General features: G+C 37.6%; 2 protein-coding genes across 2 annotated transcripts in view; both read right to left on the bottom strand.

Moving 5' to 3' along the window:
- Window positions 1–1,678: 1,678 nt before the first annotated feature.
- On the bottom strand, window positions 1,679–8,991 carry LOC112056616 (small G protein signaling modulator 1-like). Its single transcript, XM_052882782.1, has 10 exons — window positions 8,852–8,991; window positions 8,210–8,369; window positions 7,472–7,664; window positions 6,463–7,006; window positions 5,843–5,997; window positions 5,410–5,534; window positions 5,004–5,183; window positions 4,572–4,698; window positions 2,719–2,869; window positions 1,679–1,991 (listed from the first exon to the last, which is right to left on the bottom strand). The coding sequence occupies exons 1-10, from the start codon at window positions 8,964–8,966 to the stop codon at window positions 1,903–1,905; spliced, it is 1,839 nt and encodes a 612-aa protein (XP_052738742.1). The 5' UTR covers window positions 8,967–8,991; the 3' UTR covers window positions 1,679–1,902.
- Window positions 8,992–9,030: 39 nt separating this feature from the next.
- LOC112056966 (small G protein signaling modulator 1-like) overlaps window positions 9,031–19,228 on the bottom strand; it is a 49,300-nt gene continuing 39,102 nt past the window's right edge. Inside the window, exons 11-15 of the mRNA XM_052882872.1 lie at window positions 13,015–13,151; window positions 11,617–11,714; window positions 10,726–10,858; window positions 9,508–9,692; window positions 9,031–9,036 (exon numbers count right to left, since the gene is read on the bottom strand). Of these exons, the coding sequence (XP_052738832.1) occupies window positions 9,031–9,036; window positions 9,508–9,692; window positions 10,726–10,858; window positions 11,617–11,714; window positions 13,015–13,151 (559 nt within the window). The remainder of the gene's footprint in view (window positions 9,037–9,507; window positions 9,693–10,725; window positions 10,859–11,616; window positions 11,715–13,014; window positions 13,152–19,228) is intronic.

A 19,228-nucleotide genomic window follows, 5' to 3' on the forward strand; every position in this document is an offset into this window, starting at 1 on the left:
TCATAAAATTATAACATAACATATAATGACGAGTGTTATTTCGTCAGACATACTGACAATATATCTTAATTGGAAACAGGAGGTGACACTGACAAGTAAAATTATGAAACATTATTTGTATTATTATTATTAAATAAACTATAGCTTGGTAAATTAATTCGTAAAACTCCCAATGGTCCGCGGGGGGCGGGAGGGGGAGGCGGTAGCGATGCCCCGCGCGCACGACTTCATACCCGCACAGTACCTTCTCTCTGCCCCGCGTGTATTACTTCCCCTCCCGTCGCCCGCATTTCAATGTCAATAACAAACTTGCCAAGCTATAACTACTACCATAATATAATATGTACTTATATCATATATTACATGGAATCGAAATTACTACAATAACGACCCCTTACAATATTTTCTTTGATTATATTATTCTAGACACATTGAATTTTTATTATGAGTATAAATATTATCTAAAACGACGATGATAAGTATCAAAATAGAGGTATTTTTATTTATTTATTTATAGAATTTCATGTCAGTGTGCTTAAAAGCCAGGCTTAGTGCACATTGTTACTTTTAATAATAAACTTTATCTTTAATGGTAACATTTTTTGGCAAACTACACAAATATATAATTGTAATGATATATTGTAATATAAATTCAAATAATTGTCACCTTGATGAATTATCGACTTATTATATATGCCTCTATATTTGTGTAAATATATATTTATTCATCATTAAAAATATATTTTTAACTGAACAAACTAAATGTTTTTTAAGTATTTAATCCAATAAGTATAAACCCTCTCTAGCGCAGAATAAAAAAAAAGTCAATGTACACTATGCCCTAAATATTGATGTACGAGTCTATGTCAATATTATACATTTACATGTTAATAGGTATAAAAGATATTTTATGAAAATTCTGCTGAAAAAAATTCTGTTTGCTGAAATTCGTTTCTGACATTTATGTCAGCTATTGGTCATGGATACAAACTAAATGAACCAATATTGATATACATATAATCAGTTATATATAGTAGTAATATATAAAAATTTTGTATTTCATAGCAATATTTTTCTGTAATTTATATAATATAAGTGTAGATAAAATATAATGGTAAATTATATAATTTACTCATTACTCGTATATAATTACAATCAAAGAATGATAATTTTAATTTTTTTTAATTTTTAATTTTCGTATTAGAGTAAGTTCTTACATAATAGACTTATAGTTGACTTGTATAAATTTTAATATAAATAATATTCATTTCGTATAGTACTTACCTGTTTTTATTCTTTACAAGTTAGCTCTTGAATACAATCTCACCTGATGGTAAGTGATGATGCAATCTAAGATGGAACTTGTTAGGAGAAGGATGAAAATCTACACCCATTTTGGTTTCTACACGACATCTACCTACTAAAAACTAAAAGATTACTTTAGAAACTCAAGTTAAAAAATTGCGTAATTTATTTATTTTTCGTGATTTCCGTGACGTCATAGATTTAGTAAACATAATAAACACGCCAAACCAAAAGGTGTCCGTTTTTTGTTTTAACTAAAACCGATCTTACTCTATCTTCTTACGTCACCTTCCTTAAAAATGTAAAATACTGTAGTAAGTAATATATACCACATACCTATTTTTTATTTTAGCAATAAATTTTATAGTTTTTATATTTTAATTTATCATGAAGTGACAAATAATCGACATTTTGAATAATATTACCACTCCGATTATTCGATACATACAGTTATATAACATTTGTCTAATAACATGATAAAATTGTTATATAAGTTTCATCTAATTTCTAACAACTATATTTTAAAGTTAATTGTTCTATGATGCATAACATTGACCATCGTCTCTAGGAGAGCTGTGCGTTGTTGTATTTTGAACCCTATTTGTTTTCTATTAAAGTTTGAACTTGCAGAACAAGATCTCTAGCCAGAGATAACACGGCGGAAGCGTCGTGACGTTCAGCCATTTCTGGAAAGAAAACATGAACTAATTATATATTTATACTCGTAACATGTCATTATGGGTAAATTACTATTTTAACCTACCTACTACCCACATCTTATATAATTTTTACACATCTACATACTTACGAGATTAATTTAAAATGAATTAAACCGACTTCAAACATAATTAAAAAAAATACTGCACCGATTTTGAAGAAACTTGCCTAGCTAAGCTTAGTAAGAAAAATGTTTGTTACCTTAATTTTTAATATTTAAGGTACTGACAAACGTTTACAGACATAAAACCTCACGACTGATGCACCTAACTTTCCCGCACGCACGATTACACACCCGCGCAGAATTTCCCCCCGTCGCCCGCATATCATGGGAGTTTCATCAACGAACTTGCCAAGCTGTGTTCGATTCAGAGGGCGTAGGTTCGAATCCAGTCCGGGGACGTGCAACTCCAACTTTTCAGTTATGTGCATTTTAAGAAATTAAATATCACGTGCCTCAATCGCTGAAGCAAAAACATTGTCAGGAAACCTACATACCTAAGAATTTTCTATGTGTGTGAAGTATGCCGATCCGCATTTGGCCAATGGGGAAATGGGGGGGGGGGGGGGAGGTTAGCATTCTGACTCGTGCTCAACAGTGAGCCGTAAATGGGTTGTTAATGATGATGATGATGATAGACTAACTTGATGGCATGGCGAAAACCCACGCCACTATGTAAACATAAGAGTAATCACCGTTGAAGAACTTGATGATGTCCGTGAAGTCCATGGAGTTGGCGAGGATCACGTCGCGGTACGTCTCGAGCAGGGCGAGCGCTATGAACAACACCATGTGCTCGGAGGCGACGTAGCGAGCTACCCAGATCATCTCCCATGCCGCGAAAACCTAGAATTTTCAAGGCCATTAATCCTTGCATTGCATAAAGCCAATTTCTAGATGTTCCCAAACATATCTATTGACAGAAGATAACTAATATTATCACACTTCACACTAATATTATAAAAGCAAAAGTTTGTGTGTAAGTGTGTAAGTATGTTTGTTCCTCTTTTACGCTGCGGCTACTGAAGCGATTTGGCTGAAATTTGGAATGGAAATAGATTTTTCACTACTCTTGCTCAAAAACACTGTCATATTACCACTCCACAGCGGGGCTAAACAAGCATATTAGCCTCTAGGGGCTAAAGTAATTTTGTTTTTTTAATTCTTGTCTGTTACGAGTACTAGCCTACTATAAAACGGAGGAGGTTTTATTCGAAAATTGAATCATTATAGGTAAGGCTCTGATTGTTTTGAAAAATAAATAAAAAACTTGAAATTGGAAAAAAAATCCAGCGTTCTTGTCTGTGGAATGCGTTCATTTTTTTATTTCATTTGTATTGAAGACATGGGACATCCTTTACGGTGTAATACCTTAATAATAATACCTTTGCCTTTTTCTCATGTGAAAAAAATAAAATTAAAAAGCGAGAATTCAAAAAACAAATAATACATACTTGATTTATTTCAGAAAATAATTGTAAATTTGTGACCGTAACTTTCATATATTTCAACATTAATTGTTATTGGTGTCTTCATCTACTGAGAATGGTGATCCTAATTTGGAGATGGATGAAATTTTCAATCTGTTACCATCAAAGTCCAGACGCATTTACTTAAATACTTACCTACGAAAAATTTAATAAGTGAAGAAAACAACAACAAATGGATTCACTTACGAAAGGAGTTTTTAAAAACTATTATCTCCCACGTTTACCTCATATACTCGTTATTCATCTTCACAGTAGTCGGAAATTATGTTACCGGGTAAAAGCATCTCCCATAATATCCAAAATTGTAGACTTTGTACATTTAATTTTCAATTAAATAAATCATTGAATATTGAACTAAACTATTTTATTTTCTCGCAATCGTAGTGAAAAGCAGAGTGTAACACGTGGGGCTAAACCCATTATATACTCGGTTTCTATTTAGGCGGCCCTCGACTTACGTCTCAGGCCCTAAAAATACCTCGTATATAATGGGTCTTTTTAGCCCCTTGTATAACAATCTACTATTACTCTGGATTAACGCATAGGCATACACATTTTTACTTTTTAGCCCAGAAAAATCACATATACTTTTCAAACACATATACTTTTTATCCCAGAAAAATCCATGGTTCCCGCGAGATTTGTGAAAAACTGAATTCCGCGCGGACGAAGTCGCGGGCGTCCGTTATTAATAAAAGTAAAAAAAAATCATGAACATTAATTTGCAGTTCAGTACCGCAAAATACAGTACAATTTTTAATCAAATAAAAGTACTAAACATTTGGAACATATAATTATGTTCACAGAGAACTGCACATTTGAATGCCTCATCATGTCAAATGGTATTGTATGCCACGCCACGTTATTAGCACAAAAACCACTCGTGCTACAATGACCCTCATCAGAAAACTACAGCATAACAAATTGAGCCAGGGTGGTCGTCAAATTATAAGTGTTCACGCACAATATTAATGTAGGCAATCTTAACTAGCTAAAACGATACAAGGATCACCAAAAACCAATACATATTGCAAAAAAAATTAGGTAATTGTACTTACATCTTGGTAGAGTAGTTCTCGCTTGAAGTCGAGTAGAAACCAGCGGTAGCAGAAGTAGAAGTGGGTATAGTCCCCGTGAGCATGCATCAACTCGTACAGCTCACAGTCTAATATCTGGATTAATGACCTGTGAAAGAATTATACCGGTGTAGTATCTAGTCTTCAACTAGTTCCTAGAGAAGGTAAAAGGAAAAGTGACAGTCTACAGCAGAAACAACAATATTAGAGAAGCGGTAGTGATGATGATTGATGGCAAAAAACTCGAGGAAGCATTTGCCGATTAACAACGAGAAAATAAACAAGTTACGAATGTGTTTTTATAATAAAAAAGTTAAAATGATGTTTTTGGTTTACTTAATCTAACTGAATAAATGCAGTTATTAATATTATTATTTATAGTAATAGCTATAGTATAAAATACGATCATCTAACCTCATATCAGCGAAGTGTGCGTCCATTGCCTGACCAGACGGGAAGTTGTCTCGGGCTCGTGACATGAGGCGGGAGAACAGCGCGTGAGCCACGGCCTCTTCTTTCATTACAACCAGTAGAGGGGCTGCAAGGTCACACATCCCTTGCATGTAGCCCATTTCTAGATGTTCCCAGACATATCTGTTGACAGAAGATAAATAATATTATTTTAATTAAAATTAATTAAAAAAATCATCAACAGTCTATTTGCAGTACAGTATAGCAAAATGCAGTACAGTTTCGAAACAAATAAAAGTACTAAATCAACTAAAGCCAGTCAAATAAAGCTTCAAACTTCAATCAAATAACGCCTTTTCGAGGTCACCATTCAAGCACCTTGGGGCCCCAACCCCAGCTTGTAACTTACGTGCACATTATATTTCGCAGTTTATCCAAATTCTCATCGGTAAAGAAAGGATAATTTCTATCGCATCGTTGCACGTCCTTCTCAATTCGATGTAGATTGAGTGCGAAGCTCTCCACCAATTCGTTCTGAAATAAAAGAAAACGTGATAGTTGTTAATTGTTAACTTTAATCCTTTTCAATACTTAACCTGTTATTTACTTTTTGATATAGTTCCCCTTTTACCGTTTTATTATACGAGTACAACCGCAATTTTCCTATCCCTTTCTGCAATGCCAGTATATTCAAGAGCTTCTAGAAGAAGCTTAAAGTTTTCTGTCGTGGCCTACATTTTTATCATACCACCACGAGTGATTGCAGTAAAGTCTTAGCCTATGTTATAAAATGAATAATTAGCAGTTTACTCAGAAGATGAAGAAGAAAGATGAGTACTTACTGAATAAACTCCTCCATTGGAGCTGGCAGGGGAGACGCAGTTAGACCGGTTGTCTGGTCGTGCGTCACTAGGCTCCAATGTATCAAAAGAAGCTCCAGCCGAATGCGACTCCTCACGTACAACACCCAATGGACTCCGCGCTGGGCTAACATTTGCTGGAAGAGAAGAATTAAATGATTTTGAAATAAATTTCACCATTAATCTATTGGTAGAATAGATTAAAAGTGAAAATTATCTATATATCATAGGCACTTTTAATAAATTTAGGTACAAGTTAATCGTAACTTTAAAAGTTTGCGACTTTTTATGGTCATATGTTTCTACTAGCCGACACCCGCGTAGTTCTCGCTCCCGTAGGAATACTGGGATCATTTATAGCCTATAGCCTTCCTCGATAAATGGGCTATCTAACACTGAAAGAATTTTTCAAATCGGACCAGTAGTTCCTGAGATTAGCAAACAAACAAACTCTTTAACTTTAGTATCATTGACCTTTAAGAGATCGATGATTAGTTTAGATTAAAGTAAAAAATCAATAACAAATGTATTATGACGGTTCAAAATTAACAACACTTTGAGTTTGATATTTAGAATGATCAAACGTATGTTATTTTTATTACCTGTAGTACCTCCAGATGCAGGAGAACCAGACGGCACTATATCGACTGAAGGGTTAGTAATAATTACACTCGTATGTTGCTGATGTGCATTCGGTTGATTTTCATCTAAAGATGACCTATAATCATTGCCATTTAATTTGGTTTCATTTGCACTATCTACACTACACAACAACCCTCTACCGTCGCCTTTTTGTACTATCCCTTCCGCTAATCTCTTGATCTCAGCTATACTTTCTCTTCTCATATCTGGATTTTCGACTACGCTTTTAATATACACTTCCTCATCATCGTCATCATCATCTATATCGTTAAGACTGTCAAGATCAATATGCTCTCTGCTGTCAGTCGTTTCAGTCTCCCCGTTAACATTATCGTTATCTTCAGTCACTTTCTCTTCGGAATCCATTTCAATGTTGTCAACTTCGTCTATGCTCGGCGCCCTTGAGAGGACAGGCTTAGATTCTTTCCTTTGTTCAATCTCACTAGGCTCTGGTGAGACGATCGGTGGATTATCTGATATTACGCTACAGTCATCTTCGAATACCTTTATGAAAAGAAACAAAAAAATATTTTACTTTATACTTTTGACAGTATTTAATATTGAATGGTAATAGTCACTTTGTGGAACATAATAGCTTACAACCAATAACAAAATTTTGCTATTTTTCGCGAAAATTTCGTATGGCAATGCCATCCAGATCTAAAATAATATCCACAATGGTCGCTTTAGGCTCGATATTATTTGATTTCAAAAAATAATTATAATAAAAGGCCCCTTGAGGATATATTGTGGGATTTAGAGGCATCACGATACAGAGTAATCAGGTTTTCACGGAAAGGAGTGAGACATATATCTTAGCATTCCATAAAATCACCATGCAGATGCCGGGTTCCTGTCCTGTACTTTTGACTATAGGTGTAGAATTAAGGAGCGCCTTTTAAATAGATTTCACTTTTACCGTTCGTGTTATTCTCTTTAAGCAAGTTCTTTAAGCAAGTTCGACCTAACCTCAGCAGGTTCAATGCCCTCCGGCCGTGGTTTCCCTGAAGCCTCGGTAAGTCGTGCGATAGACGCAGCGGTCGCTTCTCTGTCTCGCTGTCGCACTATAGCTTCGACGCATAGCCATTCAGACATAGTAGTTTCATATTGTCGCCGATATGTGACATCTTGATCACTTCTTTCTTCTGCCGTTGATCCAAATCTGTAATAAGATATGTATATTAATATGATATTAGGTTCACCACCGCAAGGCTTCGGGTGGGTTTTCCATGGGTACCCAGTACGAAGAGATTCATCCTCAGAACTCGTAATTACGGATCTTACCAAATTTGGCTAGGCAGGGAGAAAAACAAGAGTGGAGAAAGGGAGTGTTAATCGATTATTATCAAGCAATTCCTTAACCCTACATCCATTGATTACAAGTCCAGGACTCCGTTCGGAGATTTTCTCTCTGCCACGAAATGGACGCGAACCCGGATTACTAAAATATTCGACTCATACTCGGTTTATAATTTAATATAATGCAAAGTTCTGTGTCTGTCTTGTCTTTATAATGTCTGTCTGTCTGTCTGTCTGTATAATGTGTTATTAAAATTAGTTTTTATTTTACCCAGCGGCAAACTGGAAAAATGCCACAATTCCACGGCTTGTATCTTGTAGAGCCATGATCCATCGAATAAAATAGCCTTAAATGGTATAATTACGTCACTGTAAATACCTACTTAACAATTTAACAAAAGTACGTACTCGTAATATCCAAGTAGGAAAGGCCAGACTTCTCTCCTAATATCGTGTTGTACTCCACTGTAGTAAACTATTCGATACACTTCATCCTTATCGCTCACTACGCCTCTGTTATCCATCATTGACCGCCATAACTCTTCTGTTAAACCATCCTCGGTGTCATCTAATACAAAGTTAAATTAAATGAACTTATTTTATTTATTTTTAATACTAAGTGGTAATAGATAGATATTACGTTTACATTCACATCACTTATTGTGGAGATGTAACCATAATTTAAACTGTAACACATCTTTACTTTAACTCGTAACTTAAATCATAAGTTATCACCAATTCACCATTATCTCATAACACAACCTAAAGATTCAAAAATGCTTGTAAACTAAGCCCAGTTGAAATAAATGACTTTGACATCCTAAGACTGCTGACTGGCCTTAGGATGTCAAAGTTAGAATGTCAAAGTCGGAGCGAGGCAGCGGAGCCGAGAAACGGAGACATATTAACCAATAGGATTGCACAAAATCTCCGCTCCTCTTAAGTGGACAGGGACTAGCGAGCTAGTTTAAAAATCCATCGAATTTTAAAAAAGTGTCAACTAGCCTATTGAGTCATTCAAATAGTTGATGTTGTACAGATTGGTCTTACCTCTCGGTACAATGTTAGGATGCACTAGACCACTAAGATGAGTTCGCACTGTAGACAGATGCCGGCAGTATGCAAGCCAGCCGTAGAATGCCCTCGAGATTATTTGACGTCGCATCGTACTGCATACCAGTTCAATGGATGCGGTCTGGAAAGTAAAAACAATATTACACACACACACACTATCTCTATAGGATGCAAATATTTGAGGAACAACATTAATAAAGACCATAGGTTCTAAATCTTACAAGTACCTTGCCCACCGCGCTCTTTGAAAATTTTCTTCACAAGAACCGCTTAGTATCATACGCTTTTAAAAAAGCTTTTCATGCAAACCAATTTAATGTAAATTCTTTCACTTTGATTGGCATCCAAATTATGTGATTTTCACACACGTAATAAAATTATTTCGTGTGTCTCATTATTTCAATCTGATACTGTACTGTACTATTTTAATATGCCTAATATCATCATCATTATTACTACTAATATGAGGATATAAAACTTAGACCCACTACGCTCTAATGAGGATTAAAAACATCTCAATGCTTCTTTACTTCTCTGGGTACTCTGTCAAACTGAAACTCTAAAACTCTCACAAGGGGGTGTAATCGCCCTCTTTGAGAACCTATGGTATAGACTATTACAACGACCGTTACCTCTTCAACAATGGGGTTTGATGCCGGCAATGCAACAGGAGGTGGTCCATTCAGTCCAGCAGACGTAGGACAGTCCACAGACATGGTGGATGAATCTGAAGACGTTGTGGACGTGGACGCCAATGGACGTCGTGGCGTCCGTGGAGGAGAGTGCACTACGCGTTCTAGAAGCGAATGCCGCATCGCTAAAAATATTGAAGCAATTGATTACCACGTGGAGAGCCATTTTTAAGGTCATCATAACCAACCCATATTCGGCTCACTGAGCATGAATCTCCTCTCAGAATGAGAGGAATTAGGCTACTAATCCACCACGCTAGCCCACGTGGATTGGCAGACTTAACGTAGAGAATTAAGGAAATTCTCAGGTTTGCAGGTTTCCTCACGATGTTTTTCCTTCGCCGCGATATTTAATTTCATAAAATGCATTTAATTGTAAAGTTGTAGGTATGCCCAGACTTGATTCGAGTCTACGCCCTCCGCAACGAAGGCAGATGTCATCCATTTCATCCATCTACTGGGCTATCACGACTCTTTAAGGTATACCGCTTAGAGTAGAGTAAGGGTTTACTCTGTTAAGGGCTGGTAAGAGCTTGTGAATAAAACTGCGATGCGATGTCCAATCGTAAAAATCTAGGAGTCCCAAGACGCATCGCAAGAACTTCCGAAAAGATTCGCATCGCGCGAAGGAAAGATCACCCAATCCGTGGAAGGGAGACGCTTTGCTGCACGAAATCGCATCGCAGGAATTCGTGTTCTTCTGCATTGCGAATTCCCATTGCATTCGTTATTTGATGTACAAGCCTACAACCAAGGTTGACTAAAGTTAGTTGAAGTTAAATAATGGTTTTTTCATTTGAGTTTCTCTGTGAGATCGATCAGAAATGATGCGATCCGCAGACGAACCAAAGCTGCTGACATAGCTCAGCGAGTCGCGAAGCTGAAGTGGCAATGGGCAGGCCACATAGTTCGAAGAGCCGATAGACGTTGGGGTCTCAAGGTGCTGGAATGGCGACCCCGCACCGAAAAACACAGTCTTGGTTGATCCCCCACTAAGTGGACCGAGGACATTGGTTGCCGGGAGCCGCTGAATGCTAGTGGCTCGAGACCATCGTGTTTGAAAGTCCATACAAGAGGCCTATGTCCAGCAGTGGTCGTCCATCGGCTGATAATCATGAAGATTTGATCAAATTACCCATATTACTTTCAAAAACCCACCTTCCCTATCAGCAATAGCATTATTGACAATGCGAAACACGTAATCTCCAGCGACGTCCTCCGGCTCCTCCGCCTGCCCGCTCTCACAGAGGCTCGGCATCGGCCGCCTGCGTGTTTTGCCTCGACCGAATACCTGCAAGAATTCATCAAAACCTTCAATTTAAAGAAAATAACTAAAGATACTCGTTTCTTGCCTTCTCTCCTGCTTTCGACGTCCGTCTGTATCGTGAATTGAGATTGTCAATACGAGTATAGTGTCGTTTACTTACCGTCGAAACTGACGGTTTCAGTTTCAGTTCCAGCCAAAGTTCGGCGAAATAGCGGGTTTCAGCTTAGTATCGGTTTCGGCCGAAAATTGGCTGTAACTACAACCGAAATCGAAACTGAGACTGAAGCTGAAATTCGGTTTCGGTTTCGGCTGTAAAAACTGGTTTGGATGGACAGTATCAATTAGTAATGTGAGCTATACAATTTAAGTATCAGCTATACTTATTTATTTATTAACTTTATTATCTGGTACATTGTGGTATCTTGTTACCACAATATCATCATTATCATCATCATCAGCATAATGAGCCACAGGGCATCCACTACTGGAAAAAGGTTTCTTGTAAGAAGCTACTGCCAATGACCAAAAAATAAAAAAATAAAAAAATCTAAATTCATTTATTTCAAGTAAGTAGACGTAGAACACCATGCACATCCATCCATTTCTGTAACTCAGTGAATGTTATCAGGGTCTACATAGTGAGGGATTCAGTGCGGGATCACCTATCATAATATCAGCCTATTTTAACGGCCTATTAAAAGACTAGGCCTCCTTATAGGGTAGAGTTAAGCTGGCGGGACAACATATTAGATAATTATTCAAAAAGCCATTTAATAACACACCTTTCCACTTCCCCTTTGTGACCATAATGGAGGATCTAGTTGTCCATGTGGTAGCAAACCGGTTTCCAAATTGCTCAAAAACGAAAGTAAATGTCCTCCTGAAAATAAAATAAGTTATTACGTATAGGATTTATAAAAAAGAATCCAGTATGTTATTTAAACAAATGTTTTAGTCGGGTTTGGTTGCTTATATAGCGAGTAAATAAATCCTTTTAGGGCTCCAAATAGTAAACTGCGGTTTTACGGTCAACAGACCCAAGCCACCCTGGAACCCTGGAAGCGGGCTAACTTGTTAGGTGAAGGATGAAAATCCATATTCTTTTCGGTTTCTACACGACATCGTACCGGAACGCTAAATCGCATGGCGGTACGTCTTTGCTGGTAGAGTCGTAGCTAGCCACGGCCGAAGCCTCCCACCAGCCAGACCTGGACCAATTAAGAAAATCTCAATTGGTCCAGCCGGGGATCGAACCCAGGACATCCGTTTTGTGAATCCACCGCGCATACACTGCGCCACGGAAGCCGTCAAAGTAAAGAATTAGACTCACCACGCTGTTTCAATTTGAGTTGACGGGCTTAGAATGATATCGTGTACTCTTGTCACGATCACTGCCATATTTTATTGATATGATGACGACCGACCTTGGAGAGTAAGTTAGCACGGGACCGACGTGCTAACTTACTCTCCAAGGCACAGGGGTAGAACAGTACCTAATTCTGGCCGGTTTTAGCTAAGAACTTCTTGGACACCGATATAAACCCAGGACCTTGAGATTCAAGGCCACATAAGCCAACCACTGAACCAATGAGTTATTTAATGTATTTTAATTGTCAAAAACTTTTGCATACTGTAATTAGTTAAATGTATAGGTTAAGGTAAGTCAATAATATTAAGATCAAAACATGTACCACATTCTAGCAAATAAATGATTTGATTGATTGATTGAATGGCCGACGGTAATCACTAAACGCTATGTGACTCGCATGCTGGTTTGCCCAATATTATAATATATAACTTTCGTGATATTTATCAATATTAACCTCATCATCATCATCAATAACCCATATTCGGCTCACTGTTGAGAACAAGTCTCCTCTCAGAATGAGAGGGGTTAGGGCTTAGTCCACCACCACCACCACCAAATGCGGATTGGCAGATTTCGCACACGTAGATCAAGAAAGTTTTCAGGTTTGCAGGTTTTCCCACGATGTTTTTTTACCGCTTGATATATGCGATTTAATTCCTTAAAATGCACATAGGTACCTAACTGAAAAGTTCGATGTGCATGCCCGAACCGGATTCGAACCCCTCCGCCCTCCCCTCGCCCTCCGAATCGAAAGGCAGAGATCATATCCACTGGGATATCATGGCTCCTACTACAACTAATATTCACCTACCTTTTGGAAACTGTATGGGAGGTCGCTGGACTCCGTCTTGACCGACCAATATAAGCGCATCGCTCGCTTGAGACCGATGTACATGCACGTAGACAACTTCCCAGACGCAAACTTGCAGCGACATTGCCCAGTAAACGCTGCAAAATATAACAAGTTAAATAAAATAATAAATAAATAAATATACTTAAACAATACACATCACTATTTAGCCCCAAAGTAAGCATACAGAGTAGCTTGTGTTATGGGTGCTAAGATAGTTGATATTATAATATTTATATACAATTATATACTACATATTATACTTATATAATGTATAAATACACACAGACACTGGAAAACACCCATGCTCATCACAAATAAATTTATGAATTTTGCTAAACTAACGACTTTTATTGTCAGAAATTAGAGCCATCAAAAAAAGAAAACGCCGATATTTTCGGATCTTTTCGGATCTTCGTCTTTAGCTAAGAACCATAAAGAAATTAGAAGCTAATAAAGAAAGAAAAAACGTTTATTTTTAAATTGTGGCACACACAACATACCCTAAGCACTACTGTACAGTGCGTGCAAGATAAGTCTGCACGCGACTGGCGGCGCAATTATGTTGCCAGCGTTAGTGATCTACCCGACAAGAGATAGATAGAGATACCCGACAAGAGATATATAGAGATAGAGGCACTTTGGATTAGTTCCGATTTTTCCAACCACAAAATAAACGTGCGCGCGCTCTAGTGTCTGATGCCTCAATCACCTGGGCAAGACATTAGGTACCACAGATAGACACATAATAGATACACAGGCAAACACATCAAACACGACATTTTGTCTGTAAGTCTGGTGTATAACGACCTTTATAATTCCAGAACGGCTGGACACAGGTACGCTTGTTTGGATAAACTTTGGCACCGAAGTAGATTATTCTATAGAAAAGCATACTGGCTTTTGTTACGATATACCCAATGGAAACGGATCTTCGCGGAAAAACCGTAGGGTAATACTAATAAGCCTCGTTCACTTTGAATTTTATCAAAACGGACACTTCAAAAGTCTACCCAAAACAAGAACACAACGTTCTGGTCAGATAACCGTGGCGGTAAAACCTGTTAGGTTTCGTTCACTTCAAATTTTATCAAAACGGACACTTCAAAAATCTACCCAAAACCAGAACACAACATTCAGGGCAGATAACCGTGGCGGTAATGCTGGTATCGTTCACTTTGAATTTTATCAAAACGAACACTTCAACATTCAACAATCGACCCAAAACAAGAACATAACATTTTAAATTAGTTTTGTTCACAACTCAGCGTGCTTTTAGTCGCAACACGCTGAGATGAAACTCTAGCCCGCTGTGCAACTGCAAACTTTTAAATTAAAAGATTTTACTATGATGAAGAAATGTACTTGTTCGTTTAAAAGCTATTTCTTGCTTAAATACGTGTTTTTAACCCTAAGGGAACATGACTTTTATGAAATCTAATATAATATATCTAATATAATAAATCTAGTATATCTGGATTCACCATGCGGGTGCCGGGTCCATCGCGTAGTATAGAGAGAAAAACTCCGAGCAGAGTCCTGGACTTGTGACCAAAGGGCGTAGGGTTAAGGAATTCCTTGACAATCAATTAACGTCGAGTTCAGGAAAATTAAACACAAAATTGTGCATGGAGTGCACGCTCAGTTGAGTAGCTAAATTTGGATCACTTTTTGCATTGCTAGGCATGTAACATCGTCGTCATCAACCCATATTCGGCTCACTGCTGAGCCCGAGTCTCCTCTCAGAATGAGAGGGGTAAGGCCAATAGTCCACCACGCTGGCCCAATGCGGATTGGCAGACTTCTCACACGCAGAGAATTAAGTTAATTCTCTAGTATGCAGGTTTCCTCACGATGTTTTCCTTCACCGATTGAGACACAGTGATAGCCCAGTGGATATGACCTCTGCCTCCGATTCCGGAGGGTGTGGGTTCAAATCCTGTCCGGGGCATGCACCTCCAGCTTTTCAGTTGTGTGCATTTTAAGAAATTAAATATCACGTGTCTCAATCGGTGAAGGAAAACATCGTGAGGAAACCTGCATACCAGAGAATTATCTTCATTCTCTGCGTGTGTGAAGTCTGCCAATCCGCATTGGGCCAGCGTGGTGGACTATTGGCCTAACCCCTCTCATTCTGAGAGGAGACTCGAGCTCAGCAGTGAGCCGAATATGGGTTGATGACGATTGAGACACGTGATATTTAATTTCTTAAAATGTGTGCATTTTAAGAAATTAAATATCACTGAAACGTTGGGAGGTGCATGCCTCGGGCCGGATTCGAACCCACACCCTCCAGAATCGGAGGCAGAGGTCCACTGGGCTATAACGGCTCTACCTGCATGTGACATATCTATAGTATATAAAATATCATTGTTGTAGGGTATAAATATATATTTGTAAGTGTCGTCGGCTATATTTTATCCCCGTGTTACCACAGGAACAGGAACTACGCGGGGTGTCAATTAACAAGCTATAATAGTATAAATTAATTGGCACACACCCTAATCGTCCGCCTAAATCAGAACATCAACAAGCTATGTGAAAAACCCCCACCTAAATATTCTTTATTGAGCAATTATTAAGGATTAATGCTCCTAATAAATATACATTGTTTTAAAAATGAATATGCATAAAATTAGGAAGATAATAGATATGTGTAGAAGTATTTTATTATGGTTACCCAATATCTATACCTATATTTATAATAAGACTGGTCGCGTTCTAGACATTTCTTCGCAATTTGAGATTTTACTTATACCATTTGTAACAACAAACGTTACCGTGGCATAGAGTACTACTAGCGCCATCTAGAATCTGTACTTATAATACAAATTCTATACATTTTGTACATTCTGTACATTGAAGATATTTTGAAAATTTTTGTTGGGGGGCATTATATAATCGATACTGAAGCTAGAAATAGTTTTTTCGAATTTTTGTCTGTTCTGTTCGTGTTTTTTTTTTTTATTATTCGGGCATCACGCTAAAACTACTAAATGAATTCAAATGAAACTTGGCACAGCTTAAGACCATTATATGGAGAAGGCTATAGGATACTTTTTATTGCGAAAATAAAATGAGAAGGGGTGGAATAGGGGTTGAAAGTTTGTATGGAAAGGACTTAATTTTTAGAGTTACAGTTTTAAAAATTTGTACATAAATCATGAAAAAAATACGAAATATAATGGAATTTAGAAATTTTTAACATTCTCTAAAGTGGTGAAGTAGGGCTTGAAAGTTTACATTGATTCCAACGCGGACGAAGTCGCGGGCGTCCGCTAGTAGTTAAATATAATGCACGTAAGTAAATCTAATAAACGTTAGCTGCAACGATGCAAATCTGATTCAACGTTAATAACATAATATCGTAAACCTGAACGGATATAGTGGAAATGCTTCGAGGGAAGTTTATTAAATTACGGCACCGCCTCACGCCACTTCTCTATTAACATAGCTTAAATTAAACTGCTGAGCATTTTTATAGCCATAATTGCCGTAACAAGCTAACGATCTTAAGTGGAAAACCATTTTCCTATAACAGAATTTTATCAGATATACTGGCTGCTGAGAATATAATATTGCCTTGTCCAATGCGCTGCCCTACACATATCAATATATGTAGTGTATATAAATATACTATTTTTATTATTATATATACATTTTTTTTTTGTTGCACTATCCCGCATTTAATTACATTAATTCCTTTATCCAAAGGTTGTCTGGTAGATATTGCTATAAGCAATAAGACCGCCTTTGCACATACTTGTTTTCTATGTTTTCCTTTGTTTTCTTTGTTATTGTTTTTGTTTTGTGCAATAAAGTATAAATAAAATAAATAAAAATAAATAAATCAATCAGTGATATACGAGTAGGTGTCTTCGTTTCTGTCCCCTAGCACGTTCGCTGCGGTACGAGGTCAATTGACCTCGTAAGTCTAGCGTCTTCAAGAGTTACAAGATCGATGGGACCTCGTAGCACACCACATTAAGTTTAAGAATGAGGTCAAAAAAGCTCGTACCGCACCAGAGGAAAGTACAGAATTGAGCCGCAACAAACATGCTAGCTAAGTGGCAGGTCATTTGTTGGCAGGGAATGACATTTGCTATCGATAGGTCACGTGATCGAGATCTGTCATTCCCATACATTTTCTAGTTTTCGAAGCGTTAGCGATCGTAGAAAGAGAATCGACGTGCCACTTGGCTAGGGGGGCTGGGTCTTTTTGGCACTTGGTCACGAGGTCGTTAGTGCTAGCTGGTCCCTGCTGGAGTCACTGTGGTCAACGCAGCTTACTCCAGAAGCTTATCAAGCAACCAAGGTCGTCGAATACCTCATGCAGTGTATCTAGGAGCCAAAGTAAGCTCATTGTTCTAATACCCTGCTGCACCTAAGCATAATATTCGTGACTCGTCTTTACATTGCTCTGCTCAGAGGACTGACGGTCGATTACTACTAACGGACGGTTACAGATAAATGATCTCGAGATCTATCACATATCTTCACTCCCACTGTACAATCTCGCTCTAGAATTGACCACACTTACAATGGCAACAGGGAAAACGGAAGATGGAAGAGCAATCCGTATCCTCACATTAAGAAGTATTAAGAAGTAGGAACAAAAACGTTCTGTACACGTAGAATGTATATGCACCACAGAAGTGATAGATTACCGAGATGCCGGTAACCATGGTATTAACGAAACGTTGAGGGAAATCTAAATCGAAAGTTCTTGAGACCAAAATGAATCTAGAAAATAACTCCCAGATAGACAACCTGTTGACTACGCTCCAATGCTTACTTTTGATAGTCAAGACTTCGTTACCTAAGTTAAACTACGGGTAAGTATTAGTTACGCTGTATGTGATACTTACCAGTCGATACAAAGCGGGCCAGAGCATCGTCTTCTATACACGCTGCAAGGTTCTACACTGCACAGAATACACTCGTGAGGGCAGGCTGACGCATGCACTAGATGCCATCGGAGCTTACTACACAAGTACACAAGCTTACACTAAGCGCTTGGTCATGTTCAACACGCGGGCGCGGGTGCGATGGCGGGCGCGGTGAAGCGGACGAGCTCGTGTTCAGATTGGCTACCAGAAGTTTGAGGTATTGTGAAGGGTTAAAACATAGACGTCGTTCTTTAATTTTTAATCGATTAATTTATACCTAAAGTAGGAAATGTTCAAATTTTTATTCGATACTAGCGGACGCCCGCGACTACGTTCGCGTGAAATTTAGTTATTAACAACCCCATCCAAACTATGGAACCATGGATTTTTTCCAAGATGAAAACTATGAAAAGTAGCCTATATGTTAATCCAGAGTAAAATCTATTTCCATTCCAAATTTCAGCTAAATCGGTTCAGTAGTTACAGCGTTAAAGAGTAACAAACATCAAAACAAACGTCCATACAAACTTTCGCGTTCATAATATTAGTAGAATGCACGAAATTAATTCAGTCTGATAGAACTTAGTCTACTCGCGAGTCAATCGCTCCTTCGCTAGTTGCAGTAAACATACACAAACAATATCAAAAGTTTTTTATACCAGCGAGCTCAGTGTGTTTCGTATTTGAACATTAGCGTATTATGCTGTATGTTTAATATTTCGTATCCGCGTCCGCCTCCGCGCCCGCGAGTCAACGTGAACAAGCACTAAGTCACTACTTACTACGGCCACAGTAGATATATTACAAGCAGTAGTTGGACTTCATACTAAAGGTCGAAACGCGAGCTATACCTACGCAGCTCGTACGTGGGGTGATCGTGGGGTGAAGACCGTTGCGACTGTGCCGCGGTGACGAACGCAGTGTATTGGATTTTTTAATTATGACGACTAGGAAAAAAGTTATTATTTTTATAAAGTTTGATTAATATTTTGTATTCTAAAGGCATAATTTAATAAATATATATAAATAAATAAATGCTTAAATGATAAAATTGTGTAAATAGGTAAATGACGTAAACGTTAATATAATATTATTAAATAATTATTTATTAACTTCTTCATTTAGGTTGTTTTCTTTGATTATTATGTAATACATAGATTTAAATCTTATGACATGTATGTTTTGTATACCTGTATTTTAAGATAATAAAGAAGTTACGTAAAGAAGTTGTTTGAATTTAACAACATTATTGTGTTGCTCATACTTTAATGTATTTGAATAAAAAA

The sequence above is a fragment of the Bicyclus anynana genome, chromosome 8 (genome assembly GCF_947172395.1).
Source record: "Bicyclus anynana chromosome 8, ilBicAnyn1.1, whole genome shotgun sequence".
Taxonomy (NCBI): Eukaryota; Metazoa; Arthropoda; class Insecta; order Lepidoptera; family Nymphalidae; genus Bicyclus; species Bicyclus anynana.